We start from the raw sequence: 14,366 nt of genomic DNA on the forward strand, positions 1-14,366 counted from the left end.
GAATTTCATTCATTTAGAAGTTAACATTTGGGGGATGTTAAGATGGCTCAGCGGGCAAAGGCTCTTACAGACAGCCTTAAGACCTGAGTTCAAAACCCAGTAGAGGAAAGGTTCAACTCATGTGCCCACCCAACACACACACACACACACACACACACACACAATCCTAGCACATATGGAGGCAGGAGGATCAGAAGTTCAAGGTCATTCTCAGCTATAGTAAGGCTGAGGTCAGCACATGCTATATGAGACATTGTCAAAAAATGTAAATTTTTGCAACAACCATCACTATATTGATGATATGTGCAATGATGTGGAAGTTAATAATCCTTAAGCATTTTCACAAGCTTTAGCAATTTGGGGGAGGGAGTAACAGCCAACAGGAATGAAAAATGGATCTCTCCATAAAGACGCCCAGCCTTACATTACCACTGAATGGGTGTGGGAAGCTCGGGATGTAAGCTGGCTGCAGGTACACGGCCTCACATCAGCCCAGCATGAGAACTGGAGAATCTAACTGTGTGGAGCAGAGAGGGACAGCCACAGGCAGGGACAAGCCATACCCACCTTCACTGGATATCTTGGGCACCTGGAACTTGACGAGGAGCTTTTTCAACTGTTCTCTCACGGTGGCAGCTCTGACAAGACCCTTGTAATTCAGGAAATGTTCCTGACACCACTGGGAGCTCTTGTTGTGCTGCAGAGGGGCCACGCAGAGGAGACGGTCACCAGGTCAGACAGCTTGGCTGACGCAATACCGTCAACAGGTTACTTTCTCTTCCCCACTTGCCTGACCCCATCTCTAAAGCAGAGGGTAACAACCAAACACGCTACCTGCTGTCCCCCAGCCCCACTCTTCACACTAGCAAGCCAAGGGGAACTGACGGACAAGCACAAGTCAATCTAAAGGAGGTCAGCTCCGCTCCCTATGGCTCTTGGTAAGTCTGTTAGCTGTGAGCATGTGCAGAAACCATTTGCAAATCCTTATCTGCCCTCAAGGGGACTTTTCCACCACAGTGCCTAATTTCCATACTCTTGAGTCAGACATTACATCGTGCTGAGTTTCAGCAGAGGGAACAGAGCTCCAAAATTTAACCTTTAGCCAGGGAAGAAAGCTTTCAAGTAAAATTTTAACATGATAACATTTTTAAATGTAACTTACACAGGACTTTTTTTTCAAAAGACAACCAGAGAATGGTCCAATGCCGATCTACAGATGCACTCTTCTGTGGTAAAGCTGGATCGTGAACTTTAGCTAACTTAAACTCACCTACTGAGCAATCATTCCCAGATCTCTGGTAAAAACAAAACTCTGGTATTTCTCTTTTTAAATTATCCTAAATTACTAAAATTATGAACTATTATTCCTTTTCCTTTATATTACCTTTTAAAGCTTTGTATCATTGTTTAGCTTTTAAATGGGAATTTTAAGTTCTATTAATTGCTCTCAGTTCCACAGAATACTCAGAATGGAAATTAGCACTGCCCATGGCTAACCAGGAAGAGGATATGTGGATCTAAGCAAGGCTCAGTGAACATGCTCTCTGGGCTGCCTTTCAAGATTCAATCCACACAATCGTGCTTCTCGGTCCGTTCTGGAAGAACTTCCCAATCACATGTCCTTCTTTCCTTATACAGTGCATGTGGGACACTGGGAGGTCAAGCTGTCGGCCAGCCTCAAGTGTCATACATAACCAGACAAAGAAAAGGAAACACCCTTAGCCTTTCCAGCAGCACCAGTCTCTCCAGAGAGAGGCTGGCAGTCTAACTAACTGAATGCGGAGGGGTCTCCTGGCCAGGGGTTTATGAACTGTAACTTCTGACCTTGCTGCTAGGGCATCAGAGTGTGTGTGTGCATGTGTATGTGTGTGTGTGTACGTGTGCGCATGTGTGTGATCCTCCAGTGTAGCCATGCTTACTTTGATAAATGCTTCGTACACATTGAGCATGGTGAGATGATCACCCTCCTCCACAGCAAATTTCCGGTGCACTCGCGTCTGTAAAGGGTAAAATTCCATTTAGAAGAGGACGTCCATGAGCCTCTTGAACTGGTGGACATGGTCTACTCGAGAAGGGTTGACAGACATCCCTATGTCCTACACTGTTCACTACCTCCTCTTTGGTTTCCTTTAGATCCCATTCTTGAGTTCTTCTTTCTGTGGCAAAGATCCTGAATAATGCCACTTGTTTCCTGGGGTTGAGAGGCAGCAGATACAATACATATGGCAAAGACACAAATCATTTACTTCAGAACTTTATCCTTGAACCAAATGCCACATAATCAAAATGCCTCCCTGCCTCCTTCCTTCCTTCCCCACAAAGTACCACTGTCAACCAAGCCCTGTTCTAAGCATCTGGATAAATAATGAACAAACAGTGGTGGAAGAAAGACATTACACTAAAAAAAAATAAATAAAAATTAAAAAAAGACGAATCTGAAACATGGCAGGGCAGGGAAGGGCTGCAAAAGGGGACACTGCCATGTTAGACAAAGGGTTTTATATTTTTTCTGAGTCACCTGCATGAGAGGCAGGGTCTTAAAAGGTTAACTAAAGGGACAACAGAGAAAACCACTGGGAGTGAGTGACAGACTCGCCTCCACAGTATACAGGAGGAGTGTAATCGTGCCCGTGCAATCTTCCCATTGCATACAGCATACTCACTCAGTTGCAATCTAGAATCTTTATACAACTGTCTGCAGTACTTTCTAGGCAAGATTTGACAAAACTGCACAAGAGAACAGTGAGAGGAGCTTGGGAGAAGCTGGACTTACTGCCTGAGACTTCTGGTTTGAGGGGAACACAAAGACATTCTGGATCTGCATCATGGCGGCGATGCTCAGGACCTCCTGAGAACAGCCAAAGTTCCCTAGAATACAAAAGGCGTGTTTACAAACACGGCAGCAATGCTCAGGACATCCTGAGAACAGCCAAAGTTCCCTAGAACACAAAAGGCGTGTTTACAAACACAGCAGCAATGCTCAGGACATCCTGAGAACAGCCGAAGTTACCCAGAACACAAAAGATGTGTCTACAAATGGACGACGTAGCAATGAGTGAAGGGCATTTCCCAATGTTTTCCTTCTACTGGGCTGTAAAATGTAAAATAAGATCATATCTTATAGTTCTTTTTTCAACTCCCTAGCATATAAGTACTTACCATGCCATGAATGGCTCCATGTGTCCCAACTGAGGATTCTTCCCTGCAGCACTAAGGCTGAGGGGCTCTTGATGCCAGCCAGGGTGAGGCCACACTGGCCTGTCACCAAGGGTAGTTCAGTGGCCTGCCTGCTCCCTGCCCTCTATGTGGACGGCTAGAGTCCAGGTAAAAGCACAGAGGGAAAGGGAAGAGTGTGTAGGGCTGTGTTGGTCTTAGTGTCCTTCCACTCCCGGCCCAGCTGTGGAGTGGCCTGCCTCTCCTAAGTACTCCTCTGCGCTGGGCACAAGCCTACGGCGCAAGGCAATGGAGACGGCATCTTGAGAACAGATTCTGCAGCAGCTCACCAACCAGGACACTACACAGAGCAAACTGCACTCCTGTCTGGGTCTCCACTGCTCCCTGCCTGAAACATAACGGAGTCAGTCCACTCCTGCTGCACTTAGGATCTGCTTCTCAGGGAAAGTGAGATTCTCACAGCTAACTTCTACAACGCTACCTTTGAAACATGCCTTCATAAACTGCCACCTGATATAACAAAGGCATAAAATACAAACAGGACCATTCCGGGGGGGGATTGTGGGGACAGCTCCTATACTACCAAGATGTTTGTAACTAAAGAAACAGACCTTGCCCTAACTCACATCACAAAAATCTGCAGAGAAACTAGAACTAACTTGGTATGTTGCGTGACATAAAGTCACACAGTCAATGTGGCACAAAGTGTGATCATTTCTCAGACAACTGAAGCTAGCACAGTATTTTGGAAAATTCAAGGATGCTCCTCAGAAATCTAAAACAGAATGGTCACATGATCCAGCAGGCCTGCTTCCACATACACCCAAAGGAACTGAAATTGGTATGTGGAAGGAAAAGCACACTCTGGTGTCCACTACAGGATGAAGACAACATGATACACACAGTGAGAGAACACTTATTGCACAATATTTAAAAAGTAAATTCTGTCACCCAGGACAATGCGGAAGGCAGTGGAATCTGTTAGTTCAAGTGAACACTGTACACTTCAGTTACTATGGGAACAGAGCAGACAGGAGCTGCGAGAGGCTGGTGAGAGGGGGAGCTGTGATCAAGACTGGAGATGTTGCGGAAAGGCTACAGGTACAGGCTGGAGGAGCGAGCTGCAGTGATCTATGGTAACCACATTATGATGTACAGGTCAAATTGCTACGAGAACTCCATAATGTAATGACGGGCTAGTTACCTGGACACAAGCTTTCCCCTATGCAAGCATCAAACATTACACTGTGTTTTATAAACACACAGTTCATCATTAGTAAAAAAATAAATACTTTATTGCTGTTGTCACTTTTTAAACCATAATTGGTCCCTCTTCCTTTGATGCACAGAATTCAGGGAAACGAGTTCTCTGGAAATCAAAATAAAGTCACCTGATTCCAACAGCATCTTGGCAAACATGGGGTTCAGAGGGAACTCCGCGATTCTCATGCCGAGCGGCTCTGTCAGACGACAGTCTTTGTCCAGGCCTGTCAGAAGAACAGAGTCAGAAGGCAGGGACCACTGTGCTGGAGGAGGAACAGCGCTGTGAGATGGAAGATGACTCACTACCACTGACCCAGCCCAACACAGCACCGTTACATCAAAGAGAAGAGTCACACTGAGCTCAACGCCCAGCTTTAAAAGCTGCTGCTTCTAACGAACTCTATTCAAGCACTTCATTACAGGCAGCACCCTGCACTTCCTCGTGTCCCCTCTCTCCACCCCACAGGACATTCCGCAGAAACCGCCCTCGGAGAGAACTGACAGCTGGAGTGCAAACATGGCCTCTGTCCTCCTCCAGCAGCCACTGCCCCTCACTACTCTCCACGGTCCCCATGACACGGGCCCCACTCTCTCGCCTTCTGGATCTTAGTCCATGGCTAAGACCTGACGTGCCACAAATATCCTAAGACAGTGCCTCAAAATCCTGCTCCGCTCAGACCACACGAGCAGTCACAAGGCTAGCTGGCCCTGACCCTCCCTGGCCTGAACCAGAGACTCCTCCATCCTCCACTCCTACCACCTCTACCGCCTTCCCCTCAGGCCTCTCTACCAATCCCCAGTACCAGGCACAGGATTCCAAACACAGATGACCATTTTAGCCATCAAAATGACTGCTCCAAAAGCTTCTCCCTATTCCCTCCACCTTGCTAATGATCATTAGATTACATTCCTGAAGCAAGCCTCCAAGGTCTATTCCTTTGGCCACTTCCTCCTCTTGAGGTTGACTACCAAGTACAGCTATCAAGGTATTAAAGTCCAGCAATCAAAAGCCCCCTTCAGCTCACCTAATTAACATGCCCAATTAAAATGAAACACCTCATCATAACACAGGGTTTCCTGTCTTACTGATATGAACCACTATTTACCAATGGGCCACATCTGTCTCCCTGTCATCCAGACACAGTCCTTTGTCCCTCTGAGACACACACCCCTTACTCCTCTGCCTTGTTCCCTTCCCTTTCTCCCTCACCCTCTATCTCCCATCTTTGTGTCTTATCCCGGGTCTTTGGGGCAAATAAATCTCCTCTGTGCTGAGAACTTGAGCCAATACCAATCCTTTCATCGGTTATCCACAGTTCCTGCCACACTTTATAAATTATCATATTGGCCATAAGTTACTTTTATCTAATTTCTATTTCAATGGAGTAAATATCACTAAAGAGTTTATTCACATGGGGAGGGCCAATCCCATTCCTAAAGACTCTAAAAATCCTAATGTGAATCCAATCACCTATGTTGTGGAATATAAGTTGAAGATGAGCTATATTTGTTTATGCTGTGAAATATTTGTTTAATGACGCAAAAACGTGTTACATTCTTTTATGTTGCATTTGTTTAACTCTGTGAAGCAGTGTTACTTTGTCTGTCTAAATATATGATTGGTCTAATAAAAAGTTGAACGGCCAATAGCTAGGCAGGAGAGAGAAATATGTGGGGTTAGCAGGCAGAGAGATTAAATAGGAGAAATCTGGCAAGAGATGATAAAAGAGCAAGCAAGAAGAGGAGGAGAAGAGGACATTAGGGACCAGTCACCCAGCTACACAGCAAGTCACAGAGTAAGAAGTAAAGAAAGGTATACAGAAACAGAGAAAGGTAAAAACCCAGAGACAAAAGGTAGACAGGATAATTTAAGTTAAGATAAGCTGGCTAGAAACAAGCTAAGCTAAGGCTGGGCATTTATAACAAAGAATCTGCCTCTGCGTGATTATTCCAGAGCTGGTTGGTGCCCCCCCCCACCAAAAAAAGAACCAACAACATACCTATTATAATATAAGAGAACACATGAGAAATAGGCATACCTCCGAGAGCATAGAGTAACTCCAGGGCTTGAACCATCGATTGTGCTGGCGGGGGCTACAAAACACATCAAGATTAGTCTCTTCGACAAGGAACTGAAAATTGTGATCACTCTGGCTCACTCTCTCTATCACACCCTATCCACCCCATCTCCATGCTGCTGGTATCTTCTAAAATGGGCCCCCCACTTTTGCAGCACCCTCAGCAGTACTTTCTTCACGACTTCAGCTTTTCAAGCTGCCCTCCCTCATCCCCGCTCCATCAGTGGAGACAGTCCCTACTTTAAACCACCGTCACTACCCTAAGCTCCCCTCAGCTTTCTCACGCACTGGGAGCTGCAAACCCTGCAGCACAGGGCGAGTACTACCTTCTACTGCCCAGGCCTCGCCAATGGTGAGTTAGTAGCATGTTCAAATTGCTGAAAATGCAGAGAACGCTGATGCTGCAGAGTGCAACAAGGCTCATCTCACACTGTGCCCTTCAACACCTATTTCCTCCTAACACCTCTGCCACCTCTGCCCTTCCTTCTAAAATCTTCTCTGAGCACTTCGGGTGCCATGCATCAGGGGTCCCTTCTAGGGACTCGGTTCCTAGTAAGCCAGCTAACAAGATCAGTACCATTCCCGACTGCACTGCCTCTCCTCTGAATCTGCAGAGCAACAAATGCACTTTAAGCACCGGAGTGACTTAACTCAATTTCAGATGAGGAAAGTAACAATGAAAAAAGGACATCTGAGCAAGGCTTCGCAGCTCTCGATGCAGGGTCAGAACAGTAACAATGAAAAAAGGACATCTGAGCAAGGCTTCGCAGCTCTCGATGCAGGGTCAGAAGCTAAACTGAGGCCTTTTCGTTGCTGCTCGCCAGAGAACAAAGTCAAGCCTAGTCTAGATCTAGTGACCGACTATATCACCTTTACGGTGGGGACCTACACCTGACTGGTTATATCCAGGGGAGCCAAGGAATCACTGTAATCACTGTGCAAGTCATGCAGTTGGTGAACCAAGCTTCCCTCCGCTACCACTGCATTCTTCAGAGAGGCAATGTACACACTAGCTCAGTGGAGGGCTCGTGTATCTGGAGATCTACTGTGAGAAAGCAGAACAGCAAAGCAGCACGTTAGTGCATCTCGGGGCCTGTGTTCTCCGGCTCTTACACTCGCAGAAGCTCCAGGGTAATTACTTGGGGTCACTACACAATACTCCACGACTGTCACACTCTACAAAGAAGTCGGCAGCTGACAAATACTCATGGAAAATACTAACAAACATAAGAGATAACTAAGCTTCAAAAATTATATGAAATATACAGTGACCAATAAAGTGAGGGGAGTGGGAAGATGGGAGGAAAAGAGGGAACTAAGATTGGTATGTAAAATAAGATTGTTTTAAAAATTAAAAAATAGAAAGGATAAAAAATAAAGTGATCAATAAAGTTAAAAAAAAATCTCCCACATGAGAAACAACAAGAAGGATGGATATAACACCTTTCCCACTCAGCCACCACTACATCCGTGCACCAAGAGAGAACAGTGGTGAAAAGCGAGCACCCAGTCAGGCTGCACATGCTGCTGAGACCCTACCAGAGCCAGGCAGCCATGCATCAGGAGTCCACAGAAGGCCAACAATTCCACTCCGATACCTTCCTGGGGAAATCACCAGAGATACCATGAGCCAGAGTCTCTCCCAAAGCCTTGAGCTCCCTCAGCCGTGGTACTCGGCAGCCAGGCCCATTCATACCCTCTGGGCCTGGTGATAGCTCATACAGAAGGAACAGGGCTGGAGGCCCCTTCCATTGTCTCCCTGAGCACTAGTCAAGCTGCCTTGTGACTGTCACTGACTTGTCTCTCCCCCAGAAGAAAGGACAGGAGCAACAGAGGAAGAGGAACTCTGGATTTCTCTGGCTCTCCAGGCTGCCAGGTTTGCCCCACACCAGGCACAGGACCAAGTGGCACGTGGTGTTTTAGCTGAGTGGGGAAGAAAGACGATGGCGTGCCCAACCAGTGTCTTCAGACCATAGCCACATGAGCTCTGCAGCCAGAAGCAGGACTTACAGACATGAAGTGGAACCTGAGGACATTGTCGATCCCTAGGGCTTTCAGCTGCAGGATGACAGGGGCCAAATTGCTGCGCTGCATCTCAGGAACGGTGGACTGAGGTAGCTGGTCAAAGGCCTCCTCTAAGAACAGGAAATCAGAAATGGATCAAAGGACACCCAGATGCCCCCATATGCCAGCAGTCTTCCTCCTCTGCCTCGAGCGAGAGCCCTGTGGTTCTGGGGCCAGACGCACAACACTAAGGCACAAAGTTGATTTTACGTCTAGGAAGGATCGTTCTAATCAAAAACATATTGCAAAAAAAATTGAATACATATCTCTTTATATATGTGTGTGTATACTTATATATTTATATTTGAAAATATACCCCTTTAAAAAGCATGTTACTTGGCTGGGCAGTGGTGGCACATACCTTTAATCCCAGCACTCAGGAGGCAGAGGCACATGGATCTCTGGTCTACAGAGTGAGTTCCAAGACAGCCAGGGCTACACGGAGAAACCGATCTTGAAAAACAAAACAACAACAACAACAACAATAAAAGGACACATTACTTTACTTCAGAATAACAGAATGATACTTTTCAAATGTCTTTTTTAATCAGTGAAGCACTAAACCAAAACAGCAAGCATCTGGATAATCACTATCAGGCCCAGTTACTATCAACTCTACTTAGGGTAGAGTATGTCAAGAAAGCAAGAACAGCACAAATAAGCAAAGAACAATGTAAAAATAAATCACCAAAACTGCCACCAGAATCTGACAAAGGACCTAATTACAAAGAGCAGAAATTGTACAAACCTAGCTTTTAAATCAAGCAGCCAAATGCAGCATCACACCCAGGATCCTGTACTTGCTTGTCCCACAGGAACAAAAGGTGACCTCAAACAGGAGAAAGTACCCCAAGGCAGAGAGATGGGGTGGAGGGGAGAGGACAGGGAGTCAGAGGAAGACTTTATGAAAACCAGACCAAAGGGTGGTGAGAAAGGAAGGCATAAAATCATTTTTGTGTACATTCAGAAAGGCCATGGACTACATACACCAAATCCTCCCGCACAAGCCAACACTGTACAGATGCATACCCTTCCTAAACACTAGCATGGCCAGCCTCCGTTTAGACCAGAACCTTTAGCTAACTAGAGAGGAAATAAACTACAAAGTCTCCTCGAGAAACACTACTACCAATAGAACTTCAGAATGTTTCCTCTGAGAAAACAGACAACCGATATTCTGGACTGTGTGACATAAATGCTAGACACGGGTCTAGCTGGAAGGTTCTAGATGGCGGACAATAGAAGAAAAGGAAGTTCTTTAGTTTTAAGAACATTGTGGATACAGTACTCTCACCAGGACAACCACATTCCCCAAGAGCACCACTGACCAAGGCAGAAACAAGCTGAGAGGCTGGCCCTACTGAGAAGATGCTCAGAGATGAAGGTGTGATGGCACTCAGAAGCTGCAAAGGCCCAAGCCACAGGCACTGCCCCAGGAGGGCCAGAGGTAGGAAGGACCTGGATCAAGACCAGAAAACAAGCCCCACAAGGAGCAGGTGCTCCTCCCATGGACCATGGAGGCTCAGGACGGAGGGAAGCAGAGACTGGGGAAAGTTCCACCAGGGCTGCCATGAGCATCGGGAGGATCTGCTGGGCAAAGGCAGACAAGCCCAAGGCATGGAAGGTGTGAGTGGTGGTGAAGTGGGAAACAGAGGGCATGTCTAAGAACCGAGTGCAGCTGAGAACCCGCTAGTGATGGAGGACTCTCATTGGCTAATAAACAAACTGCCTTGGCTTTTTGATAGGGCAGGATTTAGATAGGTGGAGTAGACAGAACAGGAAAAAGGAAGTGAGGTAGATGGCTCAGACAATTGCCCCGCCTCTCCTCTCTGGGACTCGCCATGACTCTCCTCAGTGAGCCAGACGCGATGAAGCTCTGGCCCAAGATGGACATATGCTAGAATCTTCCCGGTAAGGCACCACTTCGCGGCCGGGAGCTGGGCGAGATGAAAAGCAGGCCTGCCTGCAGCTCATCACTACACGCTAGAATGTAAATGAGAACAAGGGAGCTGAAGAAAAGTCCTTGAAGGTTCTGGAAAACTAAGTGATCTGAGTAAGGCACAGCTGCACCATCTGAAAACTCAGCCAAGAATGTGAAGGCTGGGCACTAACACACTGGGTACTGCTCAGGGCCCTTCCCAACCATACCCATGCACGGCAGCTAGGGCTGAGGATTCAGTGACCTTTCACCCAAATCCACCCGTCCAGCTTTAGTCCATGTCCTAGCACATGATTTCCTTGACACGTGAGATGCTCGTAGCCATCTCAACTTTAAACATTGTTTGAGTTGCAGCTGGAGAAATGGCTCAGTGGTTATGAGCACTGACGGCATTTGCAAAGGACCCAGGTTCAGCTCCCCAGCACCCACATGGCAGGTCAGAATCATCTGTAATTCCAATTCTAGGACATGCAACGCCTTCTTCTGACCTCCTCAGATATCAGGCACACATGTGGTGAACAGACATACATGCAAGCAAAAGAATTATATAAAACAAAAAGTAATAACTTTAGTTGTTGGGAATGATGGTACACCATTTAATCTTTAAGTCCCAACACTTGTGAGGCAAAGGTAGGGAGATCTCCAAGTCTGAGGCCAGCCTGGGTTACACAGAGAGACCCTGCCTCAAAAATAAATAAATAAAACAACTTGAGTTCCTTTAAAAGTTAAACACATAATTCCTAATACCCATAACTGTGCAATTCCTCAAAGAATTAAAGGTTTCTCTGCTTGTCTCACATCCACGCACATTTATACCCAGCACCACTAACCCTTAGCCTAAGAGAAACAGCGTAAATGATGAAAGGACTCAGTTGTCCCATTCCCTCTCCCTGGTGTTCTGAAACCAGTCTCCAGTGCCCCACCGGCTCCACTTGGACAGCATGGGCTGCCAATAAGACCAGGCTCAAACACTGCCTGGGCTGTGAAATAGGCCCTGCTTCCCAGCTCCCCGCAGGGGAGAATGCACCCTCTCAGCTTCAGTGGCTCCCTTTCCTCTACAGCCACTTACCACACCAGAGCATGGTGATCTTTTCCTAGGTCTGCCTCTACCACTATACCACCCACAATGTAGCCACAGTCCATGGCTTACTGAGCTCTAGGTCCCCAGGCCCTGATGACATGCTGAAATAAAGGAGGCCCAGGTGTGAGGCTCAAGGGTAGTGAGGTCCTCAGTTCCATACCCCACAGAAGAAAGGGGGGCAGCTATACATCAATGTATAAGGATGATGGTAACAGGAAGAGAAAGAAACACATGGCAGTCCTTAGCCCTCAGATTCTTAAGCAAACTGTAGGTGGATACCAGATAGAGGCAGGAATTAATGACCTGAAAATTCCATCTAGACGCTCGGAAGGTGTGTGCAGAGGCAAGGCGTGGGGTGGGGTCTCAGTACCACTCCCAGTGAAAGAGACATAGAGACCAGCAGCTCTGGAGCATCACGGTACCTGTGCTTCCCAGTGTCAGCGGGCTGAAAGGAAAGCTGCTTAAGGGCCAGGCAGGCCTGTCTACCAGAATTCCACTCTGCACCCTCAGAACCTAGCACGGCTCACGATGAGAGTGAGCCAATGATCTGTTGTCTGTGAATGACTCTCAGAGCAACTCAGCAAAGACAAACGGGGATTGACGTGAGGTGCCACTGGATTCAGGAGTCTCGGTAAGAGCGCAGCACATTAAACAGAGGGGAGTGGGGAAGACAGCGCTTGAAGTACAAATCCTGTGCTGGGTTCTGACAGGGGCCCAACACCAGGTCAGAACAGAGGAGGCAGGCAGGTGCGGGGTCAATGAGCCAGCCTCGGAAAGAAGCGGTGGGGACGCCGAGAGGGAGAGCTGGATTTTATGGTAAGTTCTGCTGAGGGACAAATGTCTGCCCTGAGCTCCAAAGCCCAGGCTACTATCAGAAAATCCAAAGTTGATAAGAAACACCATCCACACCTGTATAGAGACGGTAGCACTTTCCGGAGCGGTTGCGCCCACCACGTCCTGCCCTCTGGTTGGCTGACGCCTGAGAGACTGGTACTACCACCAAGCATTCAATAGCTGTCCTGGGGTTGTAGGCTCGAAGCTTCATAAAGCCACAGTCAATCACATACACAATGCCACTGATTGTGATGGAAGTTTCTGCCACATTGGTGGCCACAATCACCTACCAAAAAGAGAAAGACAGCTGGTTGGTTCTTTCCAGTTTAAATAAACTTAAAACCCTAAGATATATTGATATTTCAAACATTATGCTGTGAGGGGGGAGTTAAGGAGTCACAACGCCAGGTAGAAATGTTCTAGTTTTATAACCATACACAGCTCCCTCAAGCTCCCAAGCTCTCCTTCCTCATCTACACAGTGTGGCCACCGTCTCCCCCAGGGTTGTCGAGGGGAGAAGATGCAAACAGAAAGAGATTAGACCCTAACGCTGAGCACATGGTAAGTTCTTAATGTCTGTTTTCTCTTTTATGCAACCAAACAGCCATCTTGTACAAAGCCTCACAAGCACACAACCTTGGACTTTCACAGCCACTATATAGAAACATCATCTACTTGTTCACGCAACTATCTCTAAGGCTCCGCATTTGACCAAGCACCGATTAAGGAATATACGATGGAGGAGAGAAAGCCCTGCTCTCCAGAGTTCAAGCTCCAGTGTGTCTACAGCAGAAGCACCTCTATCAGGCAATTAACTTCAGAAAGCAGCAGGTACTGGGGAGAAAGCACAGCCTGGTAATAGTATATGCTGTGCCATTATGTGCTACATAGTATATATTATACATTATATAGTGTAACGAAGTTTCCCCTTCACATTGCTGTCCAGAGAAAACATCCCAGAAAGATGAACGTGAGCTGAGACCTACTAACAGAACTGGTCAACCCTACAGGGACCAGAGAGAAGTGCCACAAAAAGGAGATAGTGCCAACACAGCCACTGTGCAAGGAGCGTGGGCAACGGGACTGGGGGGGGGGTATCTCTGTTATAGTGCAGTGCAGCAGTCTCTGGCTACTGTGCATACCGGCCAGCTCTCCCTGCCGGGTTTGATGCACCTGGAAACAGGTATATAAAACACACACAACCTTTTTCAAGCACTTCACATTTTATAAAACCATTTTATGAAAATATTCCTACTTTTATATAGTAGAGGGTTACAATTTTATACTAACCAATTTTATAGTATAAGCTTATACTTATGGTATAAACTATTGTATAGCTTATAGTATAAGCTATTGCTGAGGCAGGGAAGATGGTGCAGTGGATAAGGGTACCTACTGTCAAACCTGAGGACCTGAGTTCAATCCCTGGAACCGACATAGTAAGAGAAAACAATTGACTACCATAAGTATACTTTGACGTCCTTATGTGCATGACACGTATGTGCCCTGCCCCACACCACATAAATAAATGTAATAAAAATGTTTAATTACATGTTTTACAGCTAGGAAATCTGAGATCTGAAGCTAAATAACTTAGGGCAAGGCATAAAGCAACTCAAGGGTGAAACCCCAGCCTGTGGACTGGCAGAGTGCAGTTCGTGCATGACCGGGCAGGCTCAGACTGTTCCATGCCAAAACATCTGAAGCTGGCTGGGAGTGGGTCCTCAGACCAAAACATCTGAAGCTGGCTGGGAGTGGGTCCTCAGACCACAACATCTGAAGCTGGCTGGGAGTGGGTCCTCAGACCACAACATCTGAAGCTGGCTGGGAGTGGGTCCTCAGACCACAACATCTGAAGCTGGCTGGGAGTGGGTCCTCAGACCACAACATCTGAAGCTGGCTGGGAGTGGGTCCTCAGACCACAACATCTGAA

At 46.9% G+C, this 14,366-nt stretch overlaps 1 protein-coding gene across 2 annotated transcripts in view; it reads right to left on the minus strand.

The window, feature by feature from the left end:
- Positions 1–14,366, minus strand: part of Dhx35 (DEAH-box helicase 35) — a 58,014-nt gene that overhangs the window by 7,899 nt on the left and 35,749 nt on the right. For both annotated transcript variants that reach the window (XM_038329896.1, XM_038329897.1), the window contains 7 exons: positions 12,509–12,719; positions 8,526–8,650; positions 6,477–6,531; positions 4,566–4,661; positions 2,774–2,868; positions 1,920–1,997; positions 568–697 (listed from right to left, as the gene is read on the minus strand). In XM_038329896.1, coding sequence (XP_038185824.1) covers positions 568–697; positions 1,920–1,997; positions 2,774–2,868; positions 4,566–4,661; positions 6,477–6,531; positions 8,526–8,650; positions 12,509–12,719 — 790 coding nt within the window. The remainder of the gene's footprint in view (positions 1–567; positions 698–1,919; positions 1,998–2,773; positions 2,869–4,565; positions 4,662–6,476; positions 6,532–8,525; positions 8,651–12,508; positions 12,720–14,366) is intronic.

Source organism: Arvicola amphibius, chromosome 5 (genome assembly GCF_903992535.2).
Source record: "Arvicola amphibius chromosome 5, mArvAmp1.2, whole genome shotgun sequence".
Classification (NCBI taxonomy): Eukaryota; Metazoa; Chordata; class Mammalia; order Rodentia; family Cricetidae; genus Arvicola; species Arvicola amphibius.